The sequence below is a fragment of the Paralichthys olivaceus genome, chromosome 20, assembly GCF_024713975.1.
Source record: "Paralichthys olivaceus isolate ysfri-2021 chromosome 20, ASM2471397v2, whole genome shotgun sequence".
NCBI lineage: Eukaryota > Metazoa > Chordata > Actinopteri > Pleuronectiformes > Paralichthyidae > Paralichthys > Paralichthys olivaceus.
The window spans coordinates 14,571,273-14,586,804 of NC_091112.1; the positions used below are offsets into that span (position 1 = coordinate 14,571,273).

General features: G+C 42.1%; 1 protein-coding gene and 1 long non-coding RNA gene across 3 annotated transcripts; one reads left to right on the forward strand and one right to left on the reverse strand.

Annotated features, from left to right (window-relative positions):
• Positions 1 to 878: 878 nt before the first annotated feature.
• On the reverse strand, positions 879 to 2,377 carry LOC138405846 (uncharacterized). The gene is made up of 3 exons (XR_011239514.1): positions 2,239 to 2,377; positions 1,330 to 1,441; positions 879 to 1,210 (listed from the first exon to the last, which is right to left on the reverse strand). It is a non-coding gene; the product is annotated as an uncharacterized lncRNA (long non-coding RNA).
• On the forward strand, positions 1,459 to 13,953 carry sh3bp5a (SH3-domain binding protein 5a (BTK-associated)). Of its 2 annotated transcripts, XM_069515884.1 has the most exons (10): positions 1,488 to 2,568; positions 2,982 to 3,044; positions 6,226 to 6,354; positions 9,942 to 10,106; positions 10,636 to 10,766; positions 11,052 to 11,094; positions 11,203 to 11,419; positions 11,550 to 11,897; positions 12,111 to 12,181; positions 12,733 to 12,873. In XM_069515884.1, the coding sequence occupies exons 1-9, from the start codon at positions 2,485 to 2,487 to the stop codon at positions 12,152 to 12,154; spliced, it is 1,224 nt and encodes a 407-aa protein (XP_069371985.1). In that variant the 5' UTR covers positions 1,488 to 2,484; the 3' UTR covers positions 12,155 to 12,181; positions 12,733 to 12,873. The 2 variants fall into 2 exon arrangements, with proteins under 2 accessions (XP_019946387.2, XP_069371985.1); XM_020090828.2 differs by lacking the exon at positions 12,111 to 12,181 and having other exon boundaries at positions 1,459 to 2,568; positions 12,733 to 13,953.
• Positions 13,954 to 15,532: the final 1,579 nt, after the last annotated feature.

Here is a 15,532-nt window from a genome sequence, read left to right on the forward strand (position 1 = left end):
TAAGGTACAATCATCTGAGCCACATCATTCACAAAGGTCACAAATTCTGACTGTAGTTCATGCTAGGATTCATATTCTAAAGGTCAATAATGGTCTTGTAGCCTATTTTATAGTATTGCTAATAAAATATTTTTAAATTAAATAATAGTTTCACCAAACACTATACTTACAATCATCAGCATGAATATGAGCAATAATCAGATCTTTTTTTACTGGTGCATAAATAAACTGCAGGGTAATTCTGAAAATCTACATGTATATGATTCCCTGTGTTTGCTGAAATAAGTAAGTAAAGTTTACAGCGGGAATAAATAAAGTTAACAACAGAGTTACAGGGTCCAGCATGCAGTACATAGAGAGACAGACCTGGTACACATAAATTACCTGAATGCCTCTTTAAAGAGGTATGTTTTTAACTGATTTTTGAATACACACAGTCAGCAAACCTTAAAGATGTTTAGTTTATTCCACAGCTTTGGTCCTATTGTCTAAAAATCCCTGTCACCACAAGTCTTTAGATAGGTGTGTAGGATCTGTCATGGATTAGGATGGAGTAGATAGGTTGGATATGTAGGGGCCTGATGTAAGAGTCAGGATTTTTTATTAAATATTGTATATCTATTTGCATCTTCATTGCAGTAGACAGTACAGGTGGAAATAAAAGCATGTATAATCTCTATTCCTGCATTTGAGACAACAGCTTTCAATCTGCTGATATTTCCAGGTGTAAGAAACACACACAAACACACACAAACACATACAAACACACACACACACACACACACACACACACACAGGAGTCTAAACAATACTCGGCCTATGCCGTTGTGCAGTGTGACAAGATGTGGCAGAAGTTGACAGATCTGCAACTCATATATTCTATCCCCCCAGAACCAATATGAGCATATAAGGAGCTGTTACTATTTGAGATGACCTCATCCTTGAAATAAGAAACAGCAGTTGACCTTTCATTCAGATGCAGAGTTTACTGCGACTTGTTTGTCTTTCAAAATAAAGGCATGTGTCCGATATGATAAAGGCTCCTCTCCGCAGCTGAGCAAAAATGTGGCTCCGTCCACTATCTGAGAATTTACAGGATATTATGAGAAGTCTTTTTCTCTGTGTGTTGTGTCAGGTGTGTCCAGGAAGCCTGTGTGTCATCGCCTCATGATGAAGGGAAGCTGCAGGAGCGACTGTGCTGTCTACCCCCCTGGAACAAATGGGCATCACAGACAAATGGGATCAACTTTTTATTCACTGCAGTTAGTAATATGTGTGTGTTTATGTGTCTCTGTGTTCCTGTGTGTGGTGCAATAATGCTTATCAAACCTGCTGTGTTCCTGCGTCCTCACCACCAGGGGGCGAAGGAAACCAACTGTCAATCCCATGTGGAGCTGCGTCAAGCAGGAAAATAACCAGCTCCAAAAAAGGCAAGTGTGTCCTGTCAAAATAAAAGCGTAAATTACAGAAAATTAAAAGGCCTAAAAACTTAAATCTGTTAAAGCAACAGGCCATTATTTGAATGTAGTTTAAATAAAGTAAGGTCAAGTCCAGACATACGACGGATATGTGCTGCCAGTCCTATAGACAACGAGAAAATATATATTGTATATATTATATAGTGACAATAAAGGCATTCTTCTAAAATAACAGTTTTACATTGTTTCAGTTCATATTAAAGTTTGTAAATGTCAGTAAGACACATCAACGATGATCTAGTTTCAACATTGATTACGTTTCCATTCATATATTTGTAGCTTTTGTGTATCTATATAATGTTGGCTTTACTATCATAAAGAATTGGCAGAGACCCACAAATATTCATATAGGTAGTAATAACTACCTGTGCATTTTTTGCACTTATAGACTCCATCGATTAATTATGCAATTATCAAAATTAATAATTATACATTCTATCTTTTATTAATTTATTTATATATGTCTACTTCACTGCATTTATTCTATTTATTTATACTTCTGTCATTTTTGATTCTTCATAAACCAATAGATCAACTAATCATTTCACCCAAACAAGAGGACACTCTTTAGACCTCTTAAGGAAAGAAATACATAACTTTCATTTTATATACTGTTTGTACATAGCCTGCTGACATTTTGAATGATTAAGCTCCTGCTCTTTTCCATGTGGATTTTATTTTGAAAGTCCAAACCAGAAGTGCATGTGTTGATAATCACATTAACTTTATGTCCTTTCCACAATGTGTTTGCTGTACATACCCGATCCTGGTCGTGCCCAGTGTGGTGTCACCTCTCCGTGCGTCTTGACGCGCTGCCCCTGGGCACACACACACTTTACGCGCACCTCTAACGCCTTTAAAAGCCTGGAGCATGCGATGTGCCCGGTGTGAAGGTTAGAGAGGGCGGATCACTTGTGGACACCCCCCGCTGTCCAGCGCAGCACCCGGGGGTCGCGCTTTGTTCGCAGAGAGGACCCTCCTTTTCCTTTCTCCAGAAACCCCGAAAATGGATCCTTTACGAAACGACGGTAACTGTGAGGAAGAGTCGCAGTGTGCGGAGGAGGAAGAAGAAGTAGACCCGAGAATCCAGGTGAGATCTTTTGAACGGATCCAGATGTGACCAGATGTGAAAGTGACATTGAAATGAAAATGTGGAAAGAAAATGAAAACAAGGATCACATTGATGGACAGTTTGGGGTCATGTTTTTTCAAAGCCCACATTTACTGTAGTCCTATACGAAATGAAATTACCCTGCAGCAGTGACAATGCCATTTAAAGTAAGTAAAGAATTTAAATTGCAAATTAAATGATGGAAGGTGTCCACGGTGATTACAGTCAGTAAATGAGCTGCTCACACACACACACACACACACACACACACACACACACACACACACACACACACACACACACACACACACAGTTTTGACTCCAAAATCTCTTTCTAACTAACTCTCCCCCTTTTCTGGGCCTTTCCATGTTGCCATGTTGTGTGTAAACAGGGGGAACTGGAGAAGTTAAACCAGTCTACAGATGACATTAACCGCTGGGAGAGCGAGCTGGAGGTAAGTCCAAACACCAACTAGCAGCACTGTTATCATCACCATCAGCAGCAGCAGCCTCACCCAGCATGAGTAAACACCTCCACCCATTCTAGAGCTGCCCTGCAAAACACTTCTCCCTCATAAATTCTCACTTAAACACTTAAAATCCTGTGTTTTGATGTAAAAAAAAAAAAATGCATCAGCATTGTGAGACAATTCATCTTGTTTCCAACACCATTCCCAGTCTTTCAGGAATTTGCCTAGCAACGAGTTCATTGTTTTGAAACACTGTCATTTTCATTGAATGGAAATGTTTCTAAAAGCAGGAGCTGCCTCTGAGGGAAAATGTGGGAAAAGAAGTGCCACTCCTGCTTAATAACACTGTACTGAATGAGCTTGCAGTCCTCGAGTAGAGCATAACTGCAATCTGACTTTTAAATTAAATCTTCGTATGGCACATTTTAAATAGTTTAAATACCAAGCGCTGGTTTCCTACCCTGTAACACCCTCTGACTTAAATACAAAACTTATTTAAAGGCCGTAACGGAAACAGCGACAAACAGTAGAAGGTTTTTTTCCTAACCGCACTCACATGTATTTAAATGTGTGCTAGAAGGGTTACTGTTCACCAAAAGTAAAAACATTCCAGACAGGCTGCAGTTTTTCTTTTCCCCAAAGTATGTCTCCTCTGTTTCTCATTAGGCCTTCAGTCCAAACTCCACAAAGCAGAGCTGGAATATATGTTACAACAGAGGCAATGAGAGAGAGCATCTGAATGCACAAGTCCATTATTATTTATTGCTTTATTCCAGCTAGAAACAGGATCGTAGACCCTGGTTATTTTTTAAGTTAATTACACGCTACATATTCAAAAGTCACATTTCTATCATTGCCGGGACAATATTTCTGAGAAACCCCTGTGTCCATAGAGAGCCATTGACATAAATACACACACGGACATTGACAAATAGACATAGAAAGAGGGCAATTCAAAAAGGAGAAGGAATGAAAGTCAGGAGATGAAGAATGTGAACGTGGAGCTGTCAGGCTGAGGGGCTGCTTTGCTGCCAAGTCTGGAGTCGTTTAGTAGATTGAGGAGTCGGGAAAAGCTGAGGTTAAGATTCAGAGATGAGGCAAGATGAGATTCTTCTACTCTGCCAACATAATCTAAACCTCTTATGGGCCCTGACAGCGAGATAAAATGCATGCGTGTGTGTGTGTGTGTGTTTTAGAGGCAGATGTAAAAACAATGAGTCCAAGACTATGTGCCGATGTGCCATTCTTGCCCAGCTACAATCAGTGACCAGTAGCTCACAGGATTTACCCCTCAGACTGCATGCTGGGTCACCACCTCATTGCAGGAACAGGAAGTCAAGAAACTTAATGATGTCACAGGAAGTTTGCTTCCTGTAGCACCCTCTCCTTTTCCCTCTCAAACATTGTTTCTCTGTCAGTTTAATGCACAGGATGCAGGTGCTGCTGCCTTTCAAACACATGTTCTGCAAAATGCAACATATGACGACAAACAGGCACAAAGTGTACAGTATATGCACATCAACACACATAACCTTGTACTTCAACCTTTAGTGAGGACAGTCATTGGTGGAATGCATTCCCAAGCCCCTTACCCTAACCTTAACCATCACATTTTAAGACCTAACCCTAATCCTAGTCCTAACCCCAACCGAAACATAATTCTAATCCCAAAAACAAGTCACGGGCCCACAATATAATTGCTGTTATCTACATGTACGCATATGCAAGAAGGCTGCTTCTGCGTCCGTTTGATGGAAGTGTAAGTTGTGCACGTCCTCAGAAATTTATGTATTACCCACATAGTGGGTAAAGTAAAAGAGAGCAGGGTGCTCTTGAGTTCTGTGCCCTCTACTGAAATCCTCCAGTAACACGTCTAGTACCTAAGCAAGTACGTGAACTATTACATTCACAGGATATTGTAGGTAAATAGTTGTGCAGATCATAATTTGATGACTAAACAACATATCTTCACTTTCCCAAAATGTCCTCAATTGGTCTCTGCCTTAAAATGGTCCTCACAATGATATCGGTACACACACACACAAACATTTATGCACACACATGCAAACACACACTTTCATAGAAACTGTGATATATAATTTAGAAGATGACAGGGCTCATGTTTAAATAACATAGATTCAATGTCTCCCAACTTGGGCTTGATGTGAAAAAACACACAACAATTTAGTTATATCACAATCCATTATTTCACCACCAAAAGACTGAATATGAGGTTTGCTCAACAGCACAGAGGGCCAAAAGGCAAAATGCTAAACTGAGCTCAAACTGTGTGAAATGCACGTGCTTGTGTTTGGCTAATGGTTTCGTGATGACTTGAATTAGAGCAGCCACTCTGGAGGCACAAGGCCAAATAGATCAGGGCTAACAGGGCAGCTGAAGCCACATGGCACGCAGACCTGTGGATGATGCTTAAACCGTTAAACACAGGAGAGATTGCACTGGGAAAATGGCCAACGCTGATTTGTTAATTGTTTGAACTGGATGCAGGATAACAAGGGTCTATAGCCATGCTAGCAACTATGACATGATGCACACCTTGCAGAGTCTATGCAACATGTTCACACCCTGAGTTTGGCTTGTTAGGATGTTAGCATTGACTAATCAGCACTTAACACGAAGTACAATTGAAATGGCATTCGATTTGCAGGTAATTGATCATGAACCAAATAAAACTATTGGACAAATTCAAATTTAGACCTCATGATGGTTTTAGGTGAAAATCTAAGGGATCAATACATTTACTGAGGGAGACATAACTCACAGAGGGACCATGGTTCAATCCAACCATATCATCAGTTTTGTACGGTAGCATCTCTGTGTGTTTCGGCCTTTAGTTACAAGACACCCTCTTTTAAGACCGGCCAACCACAGGCTTATCAGACCTGGGTGTGTGTCCCTAACATCTTGGGGCCCAGTTGGGGTCTTTCCTCCTGATCCAGAGCCATCGCAGCATTCTGGGGTCCCTTTTATGGGCTGGTGTAGGGCTTGTCAAATGATTCCTACCTCTTTGAGCAACCTGATAGTGAATGTTGCAATACAGACCCTGCAGCCAACAAACACAACACAATACATACAACACATAGATTCAGGCTAACAATGTCCGATAACTTCATAATCTCATATCTTTGTGTGTATATCTGTGTAGGACTGTCGTCAGCGGTTTCGCGCTGTGCTGGTGGAAGCAACGGTGAAGCTGGACGAGCAGGTGAAGAGGATTGGACGAGCTGTGGATGACTCCAAACCGTACTGGGAAGCACGCAAAGTAGCAAGACAGGTACACACACGTGCATACCTGTGCACACACACACGTGTTCACAGAGGAGAGGTGACTCAGATAGAGAGTGTGAGGGCACACTGACTGTGGATTAGTGATGAGAAGTTTAAAGAGCTCAGCTTGTATCCACTTAAAGAGAGCTCAGTCACATGATTTCTATTTTTACACACACACACACACAGACACAGACACACACACACGATATATCTGCCATATCGCATATAGTCTGACTTGCTTTCTTTGCTGCTCTGTGGTTTTAGACTATTAATGGTTTAAAGTTTGCTCCACTGCTGCAGGTACACATACACTAGGGCGACCTCCTCAGTGGTTATCAAACTAAACTGTGCTGCTCCCTCTGCAGTGGGTCACGTCCTTTACTGTCGAGTTGCTCGAGCCTGCGGAGGCTCTGATCAGATTGGATAGCACCAGAAATTTTGAGTCCAGCGCACCCCCTTTGCAAGCCAATAAGGAAGGAGCTTATGAGTCATTCATCAGAGAGCTGACATTTGTGTGTCAGAGCTGAGCTGTCAAACTGAAATAGACTGCGTCCTTATGTGTGTATGTGTGTGTGTGTCCTTATTTGTGTTGCAATATGACAAACTACTGTACCTGCTCCTGACAGTGGCATGTGAGTGTTAGGGATTACTGGGAGGTTTTGAATTTTGATGGGACACGCTTCCTCATGGAGGGATCAAAAGTCCCCACTATAGCTTTGTGTGTCTGTGCGTGTGTATGTATGTGTGTGTGTGTATGTGTGTGTGTGTGTGTAGGGGTTTAAACAGAGCAAAGCCGATAAAGGGCTTGGGTTAAACTAGCGTATTGTCTGGACATGAGTTATGGATGAATATTTAATATTTAATATGTGACCTATTTTAAAGGGACTCACTGGCAAAACACATTAGTGTGGATGTAGCTCCAATGCCTCCCCTCATTGACCCTCACACACACACACAAAATATTGCCCTTACCTCAACCCCCATCCATAAGCCAGACTCATCCCTCATCCCCAACCCCCCATGTTTTCCCCCACATTCCAACAAATTAGTGTGGTAGGGGGGTGTAGAGGAATTTGCCTGAACTGTCATGTCTTTTGTCCTTTTTACCCAGCATTCTCTTCTGCACCACTGCCTGTCTGTCTCCGTCTCTCACCTTCCCCGTCTGTTTCACCTTTCTCGACATCTTCACCCCCCCCCTCACACCTCTCAACACTCTAAATGGGCTGAACCTCTGGTGATGGAGGTGTCAGACAGGGCAACAGGATTAAAAATCACACACACACACACACACACACACACACACACACGCACACACGCACACACGCACACGCACACACCCTTCAGTAGGGGGAGAGGAACAGTCATGGTGCAAAATAGTGAGGTGGCTGTTGTGGTATTTCAGTCTAAAACCATGTCATTGTTTGCTCCTGTGTCAGTCAGATTATGTGGTTGCCATGACATCATGTTGATTAACTGACGACAAACCTCATCATTTGCATGCTGTCTCATGCTTGAGCAGGCTTTTGTGTCATCAGTGTGCCAAAGATTTGTCACCTGTTTAATTTATTCAAACTGAGTGAGACGATTGAGATGTTTGGAAATGCTGCTGATCCCGTTTTACTCTTAAAACTAAAAACGCGTTTGAGTCTAGGCAGAAACGATGATGTATTGAAACAATGCCGTACACAGACAACTGCTCGCTGTAGCTTCTAGGGATACACTCTAATGAAAAAGGAAGTGTGTGTGCAGGAAGTCCTGTGGAGGGCCGGTACGTTTTATCCTTCTCTGTTCCTTCCTCATGGTTTCTCCTCATCAAATATCCATCATCCTCCTTCTGTTTTCCCTGTACCCCTCACCCCCCACTCTGAGCCTGGGAAATGGGTCACGACAAGAGACAAAAAGAGGAGGGATTCATCTTTGCCAGTTCGTCAAACTAACAGATTACATGCATGGAGCAGCAGTTATCTTCCCCCCCCTCCCGTCTTCTATCTCCTCTCCTTCTCAAAGGAGCTTTGACAACCTAACATATCTAATCACTGCACCTCTCAGATGTCCAACACAGTAGTTGCCAGTCTTGCGGTTTCTACCTGAGATGACGCAGACCACCGCTTGCTCACGTCACTGTTCGACCCCTTATCGTAAACATGGCTGACGGTGGCAGGGGTCGAGTTACAGAGGTCAATGTAACAGAGAGCCAGTGGGGGCTGTCAGAAAAATTTAACAGCCGACGGAACTACACTGACTGTTTGGGCGAGTGTTGCAGTCAGGCCGCATGAAGAAGTTAAATTAGCCTTGGTTTTTTTGGTGTTATTTGCAGCAATTCATGACCAAGTGAAACCACATACAAACAGTGTAAAGCAACTGCTTTATTAATGTCAATGTTAATGTCATGTATTTGCCAGTGTTGGTGCATTTGCAAATTTGAAGTGAACACACCATGCAGTATTAGCCTATGTTAACATTTAAACCTGATGATAAGTTATTTTGATCACTTAATTTTGTAAAAGTTTGATAAATTAAAGTGTTTCTAACAGGTTAATTCTGCTGTTAAAATGGTCATTTAGCTGCAACAATAGTACACAATACTCTTTTCGAAATGCTCACGGATAGAAACACAAAGTAGACCAGCAAGTTTGTTCCCATTGTAGCACTACAGTATGTAGTCAAAACACTGGCAGGGAAGACAAGGTACCATAACTGCATGCATAATAATGATATGACAGATAACAGCACTGTTGTTCACATTCACTTTTGTTTTGTGTGACGCTTTTGTCCATTACATCTAAATTCCCCAAAATGAAATGTGCAAGAGGGTTATGAGGAAAATGAATCAGTTTTATACCTAACTTATCTTATTGCCTTTATTGTCCTCGTTGACATTTAACCCCCACAGATAAAGTTTCCCTCTGTTTTATCTTTTTCACAAAAAAGGTCTAGATTTAAAGATAAGAAATCCCCAGCCAGCCAGACTTTCCTGATTATGTTAACGTTATTGGGGGGAAACTGACTGGAGTTACCAGATAGCTTAATCTTTGTGTTCATCCAATGAACTGACCTTTTAATGACGCTTGTCGGAGGGTGGAAGAGTGGGTCTAAATATGTAGCAGCATGATGGGAATAATCCTCCCATTGAGTGTCACTGTGGGCAGGAAGACCCACTGACTGTGTCAGATTTTCTCAGTGACAAAGCCTGTGTTTGTCTGTTGCAAGGTTATCTGTTTGTGTGTGTGCTGCAAAAGTCCTTAGTTCCTCATCCTGTCATGAGGAATCAAGCATGGTTCCTCTAGAGGAAAAAGACAAACACACACACTATCAGCAGCACTGGGGCTCCTGCTGTATACACACCATGTGAGAATGAATTTGATCAACTTGCCTGTCAGAATTGGACACTTGAACACATTCAAAACGTTCACGATCACGGAGGTTTAACCTCGTTTAGCATTGTCACACTTCTCATTGCTAAAGAATCGAGCAAATTCACTGTCTATCGTGAAACTGTGAGCTTCACAGCTTTAATGTTCACCACATGTTTTTCAGCAGCAACCTTTATTATTTGAAACGATTATATCTACCCTTCTCCCCGAACTCCAGGCCCAGGTTAAAGCCCAAAAGGCCACTCAGGAGTTCCAGCGGGCGGTGGAGATCCTGCGGGCGGCCAAGGAAACTATAGCCCTCGCCGAGGAGCGGCTGCTCGAGGAGGAGAGCCGTCAGTTTGACTCCGCCTGGCAGGAAATGCTCAACCATGCCACACAGAGGGTAGGCACATGACACAAGACAGCTGGATAATACCACTACTGACATGTGAGAGTAGGAGTTAGTCAGTGCAAGTTCAGTGCCTGCTCTAAACCTGCCTGTTTCTAATGGATGGTACTCTTGGCCTGTGTTGATGCTCTGGAGCTACTTCCAAAATATTGTTGTTTCTGGTCATTAGTGAGTCCTCCTCAAACAGTTCTACAATATACTGTCATGCACTTGTTATTGTTTGTGTGCTGGACTTTGTGTGCAGACATTTTTATAAACAGTCTATGGTGCAGAAGTTAGAAAACTTTGTGTTCATTATACCTGGTTTATCTGCAATTAAAATGTTATATTTGAGGTTTTTATAGAATGAAACTGGATTTGCTTTATTACCGTTCACATGTGTAGCTTATAACACGAGTAAAGATTAACTTACTTGCTGTTTTTCATACAAAGTTTGTCGGTTGAATGGTTCACAAGATATGCACTCCAGACAGAGATTTGTCAGCCTGTTGTTTGCATCTAACGTTCTTTCTGGTTTGGTCAGGTGATGGAGGCAGAGCAAGCGAGAACACGCAGCGAGGCTGAACACAGGAAGACGGCCGCCAACTACAACTCCTGTATCAGCCACATGAGGCAGTTGGAGAAGAAGCTCAAACGCTCCATCAACAAATCCAGGTCTGTGGTTTTGTTTTCTCTGTGATCGACTTCACTTGAGCTTCCCTCTGCTTGGGCCTCTTCATTTGCAAGTGTGTCTGTGTGTGTGTGTGTGTGAGAGAGAGAAAGAGGGCCTATGTTTATGTCATCTAATGCAATCCAGATGTTTCATGTGTTGGTTGCGCAGTGCTGGGGTGTGCTCCATTTGTAAGAGCCAAGGAATGTGGCTGCTCATTGAGGAGTGTTATTCTTCAGGCAGTTTCTCATGCCCTCTCTCTCAGTTTTTCTTCTTTTTCACCCCTGCAGACCATATTTTGAACTGAAAGCCAAGTACTATCTACAGCTTGAGGTACTGTATGTACTGTTTGTATAAAAGATGTGATTTTAGATGCATAGCATTTGCCATTTAGTAGATACCTTCTAGTTTTATTAAGATGTTGTGTTTGATTTCTCATAGCAACTAAAACGTCACGTCGACGAGTATCAGGCCAAACTTGTGGTTGCGAAAGCCGAGTACCGCGAAGCGCTACGTAACCTTGAGAGCATCTCAGAGGAGATACATGCCCAGCGACGCTCCCTCGCCATGGGAACCAGGGAGCAGGGTGTGGGCGCGGAGGGAGATGGAGGTAACGAGGACATCGCCAACTTCAAGATGGAGTCAGACGGCCTGTCAAGTGAGTGTAACCAAAGCTCGGCACTCATTTCATCCGTCCACATTTTTGTCATGTCTTGTCATGTTGGTGCATGTATGTGTGTGCATGTTTAAAGTTCATATCTGTGCGTGCGTGTGTGTGTGTGTTTCAGTGGTGTCAGTGTCAATTGACGAAGAGGGCAGTCACAGCAGCAGCTCAGAGGAGGAGACTGACACCTCCTCACCAGAAGCCCTGCCCTCGTCAGCGTCCTCTTCCTCCTCCCATCCTTCCACCTCCACCTCCACCCCCCTCGACATGCCCAGCCCTTACCCCTTCTCTTACATCTCCACCTCTGCCACCGTCCCCTCCTCGTCTTCCTGTCCTGGGAGCCTGGAGTCAGTGAGCCCCAGCAGCTCTCATGACTCAGACTCGGTGTGCGGTTCTGGGCATGCCTCACCTCTCCTTGGCCCTCGCAGCCAGTGCAGTGGAGCTTCCTCTCCAGACTGCGACCAGGAGAGAGGTGTGTACGTTGTGTTCATCACGTCACCATGCATTTGTCTGTTGACTTCTGATGTGATGCTTCATCCAATATTTTTTCAAAATTTTTCTTATGGAGCATGAAAGAGATATATTTGCTTTTTAGGAAATATTTGTAGTCCCTTTTTTTGGACACGATTAGCTTCACTTGTGTGTCAGACATGTTCACACCTATTGGGAATACTGTTTGTTTTAGGTGAAGGGGTGACGCCTGGGCAGAGCGTGCAGAATTCAGGATAGTAAAGTGATTGCAACCAATCTCTCGCCGTGAGTCCTCCTGACAATATTCTCCAAACATCTTCGCACTCAGATGTTACACAGAGTTTGTACTAGAGAGCTTGCAGAGTGAGAGTCTGTTAAATAATAAACTAGCGACCAGTGTTGTGTTCCAGTGTCATCTGGGACTCAACCGCATAAATTATATTGTCAGCAATTGATTCTCCAGTTTTGGGTACTTTGTACTGAGTTGAGCTTCACTGAACTTTGAAAAAACAGGTGAAAAAAGATCTCATTGTGCAGCAGCGGTGGAGCAGCTTCAGGGTTCAGCAGCCCATCGTGACATGACTTAATTACTGCAGGTCACTTTTACAGTTTAAGAAAGAAAACTACAACCAGCATGAACACAGGTCAAACAAAACAGCCTATTCCAAACAGGCAGGTTTAGAATAGGCACTGCACAAATTTTTTTTATAATTTGCAAAAACCATGATCCATCATTTTATCTGTCTGGTCAATGTTTGAGTTTTAATAAGTATCCAGGTTTAGCTTGTAGATGTATTAACCAGCGCCTGATCTTCCTTCCTGTATGTGTGTTCCAGGTGACAGAGCAGAGGGAGCAGAGGCCACGCTAGAAGCCGGTCTGAGCAAGCTAACCTTGACTGTTGCACAAAAACAAGGAGACTCTGGGGACGAACAAGACCCCCAGTACATTAACCCTGAAACAGCCTCCTCCAGCTCAGCTTCTGCCATTCTGCTACTCAACAGCGTCTGATGAGCGTCTGTCGTCCCTTAAAACACTTGCCACGCCCAGTGTCAGGTCGGGGACGCCTTGGCAGCAGATGAGGCACAGGGCAGGATGAAGTGCTCGTTGTCAGCAATGAGAGATCGGACTGTTCGCTCCAGACTAAGCTGAAATTATATCACAATACTCATAAGATGGTGTCACATTAATGGTGCTATATGTCGTGTATTTGACCAACAGTATATCAGTGTTACTGTGAATAAATTGTGAGCGTATTATAAACAAATAAGAGTAAGGACTATTAGTGGTGGTCTGTATTTCACACCACTATGACAGGGTTATTCAGTAAACTACATTACCCATAAACCTCCTTGCTTCATATTAGAAAGCTGATTTCATTATAGCTCTGTTTCTGTGTGAAGAACACCACCTTCTTATTGTGAATTAAAGCATTGTGGCATATTTCCTGTCCATATCATAGAGGCAGCTGCTCCTCTCTTTAACACAGTGTGGCAAAGTTAATATTATTAACTTAAGTTGATGTCAACATCCAGCACTCTGCAGCACCAAGAGACAGTTTGCATTAACATGAAGAGTGATGCTTGGTTTTTGGCTCCGAATTTCCACATGAGGAATCAAACAGGATAAAAAAAAACAGTCATCCAAATCATTTCCTTAATTTTTGAACCCCTACTGTCGGTTTGATGTGGAGCTTATTTTGCAGGAATAGTTCTCAAAGAAGAAACTGAAGTATGAGCTGCACTCTGAGCACTAAACTAAAGAGACCTAACATGTGACTGAACCTGGTGAGACATAGAAATGGTCTTCCATTGATATTTGTGAATGAGTATGTATTCTTGAGTGTGAAGTGAAAATTACCCTCTGTGGTGATTCGTATGTGAGGCTGAGCAAATGTTTTTTTTTGGTTGTGTCTGTTTTCTGACAAATGTTCAAGTACTTCCCTGTAGTACAGATATTCTATATTTATACCCCTCTATTCTTGTATATGAACAATGTTTTGTGGTTACTGTTGTCATTGTTTAACACAAAATGAGCAATAAACATGTGCTTCATATTACAGTGTAGTTTTTGACAAATGTGTTTATTTTCTTTCCGGCAGATTTGTCCCTGTAAACATATAATATCCCAGGCTTTAAGCTTGTATTGTGCGTGTGTTTGTGTGCGGGGGGTGGGGTAGTCTAGCTGTCTTATAAACACTTCTTATCCACATAAGTGGTTTGAAGAGAGTGCATACTTCTGCCAAGGCCCAACAATATTTTATGAAACCACATTGAAATTCAATATATCTGGATCCAATTATTTCCGGATTCATTTTGCATCATCCACTAAAGTTTGTGGTGATTGTCAAATATCCTCCTTGGTAGAGGACATTAATGTACATTTTGTATGTATTTCATTGGGAACAAAGTGCACAATATTGGAAATCTGAACGACAGACCATGACATAAATCACTCAGTGGTGACTGCTACAAAAGCTTTTTATAATTCCTCTATCATCAGATGTGATTCTGTTTCCTGAAAAGTGCACATTAGGAAATTACATTTCCTGCCTGCAATGTCTCTCTATCTCTGTCTTTCAGCTGTTTTGTGTCCTGAACCTACACTGACTGTTTTCATGTCCTGCTGCCTGCTCAGCTATTGTCCTGCATCTCCTGACTGAGTTCAGTGCAGCACAGTGTCTTTTACTCTGTAACACTCTCCACTGGTCCTTTCTTTCCTCTCACTGTCTGTACATGTTTCTAAAAGCATGCCGTCTTTCAATTACTCTGCATCCTGTGATTTCAATATCTATTCCAGAATAGCTCTGAACTCAAGTCTCACAGAGCTGATTGGTAATAATGGAAGTAACATGTCCATATTATGTCAAACACTGACATCTAGTGCCATGTTTCAACTTTGTATGTCTATTCATTTCATGCTGTGTATAATTGGACACAGGGATGAGGAGAGTGAGTCATCAGAGGAACCTTTTTAAACGACTTTATCTAAAAAAAAAATACAAATGATAAATGATTGGTGCAAATGTACCCATCCATATTTGAGGCCTCTGCACCATACATCTTGAAATCATGAATTGAAAATTAGAAAATTGTCTGAATTTCTTATTCATTAGTAGTCAAGAAGTAGAAGTTACATCTTTGAGAAGTTACATCTTTCCAGTTTCAAATTGTGTTGTGATTTGATTCCCATTAGAGGAACTAATAAATGAATGCTTATGATACACTCTTGTAGTTATAGATTTTCTGTTTGACTGTCTACCTGCCCAGTGGACTGTGTGGAAGCCTCTTTATTTGGATCTTCATCACACAAACCTGCCTTTGTAAAGTGTCCGAACTTTGGACTCTCCTCTTAACTCTACGGATGATGAGTCAGGAGTGACACCAGCAGACACATCTCAAAACTTCAGCACATTCAACTTTCCAACGTGTATTGTGAGGGATGTTCAGCTGCAACATGCAATTTCAACACCAGATATCACAAAACTCTACACCCTGTACCTTTAATATCTCATCATTTTTACATACTATTTAATTATGACTTCTTTTCTCATAATTTAGATTTAGCATTGATGCTTTTTTCCTTCCATTTGCTGAAATGGGTTTTTATAGTCTTCTCTACAGATGGCTTTTTTCTCT

Coding starts and splice junctions, on each gene's coding strand:
- sh3bp5a (XM_020090828.2), top strand. CDS start 2,485: ATGGATCCTTTACGAAACGACGGTAACTGTGAGGAAGAGTCGCAGTGT. Junction 2,569..2,981: donor AAGTAGACCCGAGAATCCAG/GTGAGATCTTTT, acceptor GTGTGTAAACAG/GGGGAACTGGAGAAGTTAAA. Junction 10,767..11,051: donor CGCTCCATCAACAAATCCAG/GTCTGTGGTTTT, acceptor TCACCCCTGCAG/ACCATATTTTGAACTGAAAG.